The sequence below is a fragment of the Macrobrachium rosenbergii genome, chromosome 55 (genome assembly GCF_040412425.1).
Source record: "Macrobrachium rosenbergii isolate ZJJX-2024 chromosome 55, ASM4041242v1, whole genome shotgun sequence".
In the NCBI taxonomy this organism is placed as follows: Eukaryota; Metazoa; Arthropoda; class Malacostraca; order Decapoda; family Palaemonidae; genus Macrobrachium; species Macrobrachium rosenbergii.
The window spans coordinates 79,032,663-79,039,690 of record NC_089795.1 but is presented as its reverse complement, the minus strand read 5'-3'; the positions used below and the strand labels follow the sequence as shown (position 1 = coordinate 79,039,690).

Sequence of the window (7,028 nt, the reverse complement as noted above, 5' to 3'; positions counted from 1 at the left end):
TTACATGACATATACCCCTTCTAATATGTCTTAAGAGATGCAAGTTTACCATTACCATTTTACCATTTCCGTAACTTTCATAAGTTTCGTTACATGCACTAGACTAGACTCCCACAATTGCATGATTCGCTGAGACATTATAGAACAGAACCGAACGAAATACTGATACTATTCCGAAGTTATTTCTGCAGTAATTTCCCGTTGTTACCGACTCCCAGGGGCCCATTAGCATTGTGCACAGATGACATAAAAATTACTGTACAAGGTAAGACACCCTTTTTTACTGTTTAGTAGTACTAATGCCAGTTAGTGACTTTCCTGATTCAAAAAATGTGTACAGACATTTTTATTAACAATAAGATTATTGTTCATAATTATAAACATGAATCATTTTAATTACTACTATTATATACATAAAAATAAATATTATTATTATTATTACTATTATCTACTCAAAAAAGCCTTTTCCCCATAGAAAGTGGTTTCCGAGGTGATTTCACTTCCGTTTTCACATACCGTATATAAGGTGAGGTTGCCAGACCCATGACCACTGATGTCAAAAAAAAAAAAAAAAAAAAAAAAACGCAAGAGGTGAGGTTATTTTCTAATGAAATCTGAAGCTCAGGGATGGTTATTAATCAGTAATACTGTTTTTGCATAAAAAATTCTCTCATCAACTAAATCTCACCATTAAAATGTTTCGCATCTTCATCTTCACATTAAATCTCCGCATGTGTGTCTGTGCATAATTATTGCAAAAATATGACATTAAAATTGTGGCAGGTCTCAATCCCACGAAAAATATTCTAAACTCAAACTCCGAAAATGGAAACTCTTTTCAGAGGAAGTGACCCAGTTATTTTTGCGACCTCTCTTTTTCGACTTCCTGAAAACCCACCCAAAAGGGAACGGGGAGACACGAACTTGTTTTGAACACAAAACCTGTTTTTATTTTTTAAAGAGTTTCTTAAGACTCTGGTGAGCTTTTTAGTCAGCCTGTAATATCACTCTTGAATGTGGACCCAGAAGCTTTACTGGAAGTGTCTTAAATATGTCTAGTTGTACGAAAAAATTTTCTTTATGATAATCGCAGGCATCTCCTTAAATCTATACCATATTTATACACGAAAACACTAATTCAGTGGTCTAAAATATACAGCATCTCTGAAAGATAAAAACTTACCTTGGATAACACTTATAAAAAATCAGCCAGCTCGTAACAGGATGAATTTTAAATAATGGAGTGATCGCAAACTTATTTCTCCAATGATAATCTCTGCCTCTGAGAACCAAACGTAAACAACTTTGGGAATTTGTCTCAATTCCTTCAATTAATGGCATCCTATTAGTCTTGTTCACTTTTCAACGTCACGGAAAATACAAGAGGCGGACACATTAATCCAAAAACAGGATTCCAAGGGCCTTGGTTAAATCCCCTTTCGACCTCCAGCGAGCGATCGCTAATTGTAGAATCCTATTATTCTAATAAATTAATTCTCGATTTACTATCTGGTTTACAAAGCAAGGAGGCAGTTCCCTATATGGTTGACAATACACGGAGGCAGTTCCCTACCTGGTGTGCAAAGCACGGATGCAGTTTCCTACCTGGTTTACAAAGCACGGAGGCAGTTCCCTATATGGTTTACAATACACGGAGGCAGTTCCCTATATGGTTTACAATGCACGGACGCAGTTCCCTATCTGGTGTGCACAGTGCGGATGCAGTTCCCTATCTGGTTTACAAAGCACGGAGGCACTTCCCTATCTGGTTTGCAAAGCACGGAAGCAGTTCTCTATCTCGTTCGCAAAACAGTTCCCTATCTGGTTTGCAAAGCACGGAGACAGTTCCCTATCTCGTTCGCAAAGCGCGTAGGCCTATAATTTGGGATTTCTCTTTCTCGAACTTTTCACTATTCCTCTTTTCCAGATCCTAATTAAGATGGCGGATGGACAAACCGACTGGTTGGCCGTTGGCGCGAGGCGAACGAGAGCCCAAAGACTTCTGGAAGCTGTGACAGCCAAGGAAGAAGAACGAATGAGAGAACTGCTGAGGAGACGATCAAGGTACGAATGAACAACGATCACCGTGATCACAACGATGAATATCACTTTACCTTGTTCTCTGTCTGCCGTTACTCTCCACCGTCGTCCGTTTTAGCAACATCCTTCGACAATCTGAAAAAGGAGGTCACACTTTAGAAAACAGTATGCAAATCCATTTATAACAAGTGGAAAAAAATATCTACAGTAATACATATTCAATCTCTGCAACATAAACTTTTTTTTTAATGGGGATTATTATAAGATAGTAATATCGTTGGTGTGCTTAGTATAGATTTCTGCGTCCTTGTTTCGAAGACATCGATCATTCAGCCAAGATCTCCTTCACGCAATGAGACAGCATTTGGGTGTGATGACTCGCCAAGTTGAGAAGTTAAGCATATCAAACAACTCTTCTCACCTGTGATTTTTTTTTTTTTTTACCATATTTAGAACTGCACTGTGTAACACTTATTCGCTTCATCATATCCTCAATCAGATGAAGTATTCATGTTGCTCTGACCCTCTTTAAATGCAACAGGAATATCTCATTGGCGATAATGTGCGTCATCACCGCATGAAAGAGATCCATTCAGGTGTCATACAAATGATGAGACAAGATTATCTTTTGTATAATGATCATTATCCGCATTTATATTTTTGCAAAGAAACTGACGCACAGGGATGGCAGCCATTACCCTTTTGTTAGAACAGGTTCAACCATTTTATTCATCTTATAACGTACTTCCCCTGAAACCTTTACCTGTAAGCTCTACTTCTTTTATTATCCATTTTTTCAATCTAAAAAAAAATAAATAAAAAGAAATTGTTTGGTTATTTCTCTCTTTGACAATACAGTATATTTATTGGTTATTCACAGCCGTTTGGCATTTTTTAAATATTATTTATCGTTATCCGCCAAGAAAAGTGCCCTTGGCAAAAGAGATTTTTGTGACTAATGCAATATTCTGGGTAAAATTTCGAAAAGCACAAACGAGCTTAAGGGGCGGATGTAGTTAAGTACGTCCTATCTATGAAAAAAAGCAAATAATCCCATCGGAATACTTCCACAAACATGTAAAGGCTTGAGCAAAGTAATAACCTTTACAGATTATCAAAACATTTCCAGAAACTCACAGTTTCCTTCATTCAATCAACTTTTTGAGCAAAGATCAGTCGCAAAATCCTTTAGTTTCCTTCAGTCTATCAACTTTTTCGGCAAAAATCAGTGTTCAAATCTTTTTTAGAAATCACGAAGGACTGGAGCTGCTATATCTCTTAAGAAAAAGATAGAGACAAGCAACCCTTACTTATTCCATGCTTGCAAGAAGCATGACTGTAAAACGAATGAGCATGACAGAAGAGAGAGTTGAGTATAACAAGTACCTTTTCTTTAAACCCTTTTCATTCACAGCCACCTCAAAAATGTTCGTCCACAATAACGCCAGAAGTCGACTTTTTTACATATTCAAAATAATACCACAGTGATTCTCTCTTACAACACATTATTTCTCCCAGTCTTTCATTACCCGTAATTCACGTCGAGGCAAGAGAACGAACCGTAGTCACGTGTTTAAGTGTTCCTTGGGTGTACCCACTCTCTACCGTATCTTCTTCCTGTCGTTTCACTATTATCATCATCAATGTCGAGAGGATCCACTTAGCCATCCAGTCGACAATATAAGCACTCGGCTCGATTCCAAGGAAGTAAGAGTTCATTAGGACCGTATTCAGTGTTGGAAAGTTCGATATTTTTCCCCTTTCGTAGTACGTAATTTATGGAACACTAGTAGGATTCTTTTAAATAAAATTCCTCAAATTCGAACAGCTACATTCTCTTCAGTGCTTTTTGTCTATCTTTTAATCTTTTTTCTTATGTAAGAGATGTTGCCTGATTTGCCTGTCGTATCACAAGAACAAAACCTGAAATGACAGAATTATCACACTTAAGTACTCTTCCATTTCATTTCAGCGTAACGACCATATTCATGTTTCCTACTGTAGTTATACTTTACTAAAAAATTCCTTATTCAGTTATCTCATAATTACCTACGGTCTTTATTCTGAAAAAATATTCGAACTAGGGCCAGGGTTTTATAAAGAAGCAACAAGGGGGATTATCCACTAAACAGTCAAGAGAAATAAAAGCTGAATTCGATTCTACCGTATATATTCCTGTCGAATTCAGGTTCAACACCTAGAAAGTCGATATTAAACCTTTCCCACCATGAAAGCTAGCGATATGTATGTGACACTTGGCTATTTTACGGTAGTTTTGCCACTACTTCACGCATAAATTCTTTTTTATTTTCTCAAATATTAGGTCACAAATATCCCTTATTATGGAATTCACTTTACCATGGGAATAGCTTTCAAATTCCTGTCAAATGATAGCTATAGGGTATTGTGGCTTAATATCTGAGTATTTAAAGTGGTGTGTTAATTTGGTGACATAATTCCCTTCACACATAATTTATGCCCCAAGGGTACAGCGATTTGAACATCAAGAATATTTGTTGCTTAATATTCGTGGGTGGATAAGTATGTATGCGTGCATGTATTTCTGTGTACACACACACACACTACACACACACACACACACATATATATATATATATATATATATATATATATATATATATATATATATATATATATATATATGAGAAGTGGGCGTGTGTCTTTTAGCAGTAAATCTCACTATCTCAAAACTGTTTTCTAAGCAAGATTTCTTTTCATTCACACACAAATACCTTAAAAAGAAAATCATAAGAAACCATAAATAATACTTATGAAATATTTAAAATATAATCAACATTCTCTCCCTTCTTTTTCGGCTTCTATTAGGTTAAAGGCCCTGTTCCATCACGAGGAAGAAAATTACCGTCAAGAGCTTCAACAGAAATACCTGGAAGTGGAGAAAGAGCGGGTATGGAGCGAGCTTCATTACAAGAAATGATAACTCATTCTGTAATGGCTTCAGTGTGTGTGTGTGTGTGTGTGTGTGTGTGTGTGTGTGTGTGTGTGTGTGTGTGTGTGTGTGTGTGTGTGTGAGAGAGAGAGAGAGAGAGAGAGAGAGAGAATAATTTTTGTCAGTATGAGGTTTTGTGGAACAAGCCTAAAAGCTTAAAATTTGTGTGTGTGTGTGTGTGTGTGTGTGTGTGTGTGTGTGTGTGTGTGTGTGTGTGTGTGTGTGTGTGTGAGAGAGAGAGAGAGAGAGAGAGAGAGAGAGAGAGAGAGAGAGAGAGAGAGAGAGAGAGAGAGAGAGAGAATTTTCCCAGTATGAGGTTTTGTGGAATACGACTGAGAGCTAATAATTTTGTGAGAGAGAGAGAGAGAGAGAGAGAGAGAGAGAGAGAGAGAGAGAGAGAGAGAGAGAGAGAGAGAGAGAGGTTCAAATATAAAGAAAATGAAAATGACTCTTGTAACCAGGATTATTTGACCAGGAGCGAATTTTCAGTTCATGAGGTGATCCCATAATAATATATGAACGTGAAATTCACGACTAAATGAGTGAACTTAATTTACTTAATTTTGCCAGGCAATAACCATTTATAAAATGAAAATTACTTTTTAGCCAGCGGAAACAAAACACCTAACACTTAAAAGAATATATCCTTTCGGACCAGCAACCGAATAGGTATCACATATGCATTAAAAGAAACTTTTTGTGATCTTCAAGAGCTATGGATTGAAAATTTAGTAGGATATTTCTAAGGAAATTAATAGGTAAATTCCTAAATGGGAAATGATACAGGGAAACCTAAGTTTTATCACCAATGTCACGTTTATGTATATTTCTTTTGACTTTAGTCCATTCACAATTACATGAACGACATCTTAATTTTTCATGCTGAACATTTTAGTATAAACAATCACACTGCCTAAAAACAGAAACAAAAAACCCTTAATTATTTATAGCATAAATTTGGACACAAACAAAACAGCTCTTAAAATTACATGAACCGCATCTAAAATTTTTATGCAATTCCAGTAACTAAAAATCTGAACACTGTAGTGAAAACAATCATATTTCCTAAAAGAAAACGTTAATTATTTATAGCATAAATTTAGACATAATCAAAATAGCTCCCAAAAAAATCAAAATAAAACTGAACGTTGCTGAAGTGAAAGGACAAATGAACATGGTGAAGTGAAAGGACAAATGCACATGGTGAAGTGAAAGGACAAATGCACATGGTGAAGTGAAAGGACAGATGCACATGGTGAAGTGAAAGAACAGATGCACAGGCTGAAGTGAAAGGACAGATGCACAGGCTGAAGTGAAAGGACAGATGCACATGGTGAAGTGAAAGAACAGATGCACAGGCTGAAGTGAAAGGACAGATGCACAGGCTGAAGTGAAAGGACAGATGCACATGGTGAAGTGAAAGAACAGATGCACAGGCTGAAGTGAAAGGACAGATGCACAGGCTGAAGTGAAAGGACAGATGCACATGGTGAAGTGAAAGAACAGATGCACATGGTGAAGTGAAAGGACAGATGCACATGGTGAAGTGAAAGAACAGATGCACATGGTGAAGAGATAGGACAGATGCACTTGCTGAAATGAAAGAACAAATTTACAATCAGTCTAAATTAACAGCCATTTTCACTTCTTTTTGTTTGCTTTCCAGCTCGAGAGAAGAGCGAAAGCGGCAGAGGTGTTACAAGCACGAGAGGAGGACGAGAGAGTCAAGTTCGTTCTTAGGGCGGACGAACAAAGGCGTAAGCAGCAGTGTCATTACTACAGGTTAGTCGTCTGATCAAATATTTTCCATTTAATTTGGTCTCTCATTTTGATTTATATGTCACCAACAGCTAGGTATGGCAATGACTGCTACTTAACCTCACGGCATTACTTGTTGAATTCAACAGCCAATATAACTGTGAGCTTCTCTGTATAACAATACAGATTTTTAGCTGTCAATACTGTACCTTACAATTTTGATTTATTAGCGCACCATTTTTAGCTTACTGAAACGAAT

At 36.9% G+C, this 7,028-nt stretch overlaps 1 protein-coding gene across 1 annotated transcript in view; it reads left to right on the top strand.

The window, feature by feature from the left end:
- Positions 1 to 1,809: 1,809 nt before the first annotated feature.
- The window catches only part of LOC136835481 (cilia- and flagella-associated protein 53-like), a 15,009-nt gene continuing 9,790 nt past the window's right edge, over positions 1,810 to 7,028 (top strand). The window contains exons 1-3 of the mRNA XM_067099046.1: positions 1,810 to 2,064; positions 4,888 to 4,969; positions 6,678 to 6,793. Of these exons, the coding sequence (XP_066955147.1) occupies positions 1,940 to 2,064; positions 4,888 to 4,969; positions 6,678 to 6,793 (323 nt within the window). The 5' untranslated portion in view covers positions 1,810 to 1,939. The remainder of the gene's footprint in view (positions 2,065 to 4,887; positions 4,970 to 6,677; positions 6,794 to 7,028) is intronic.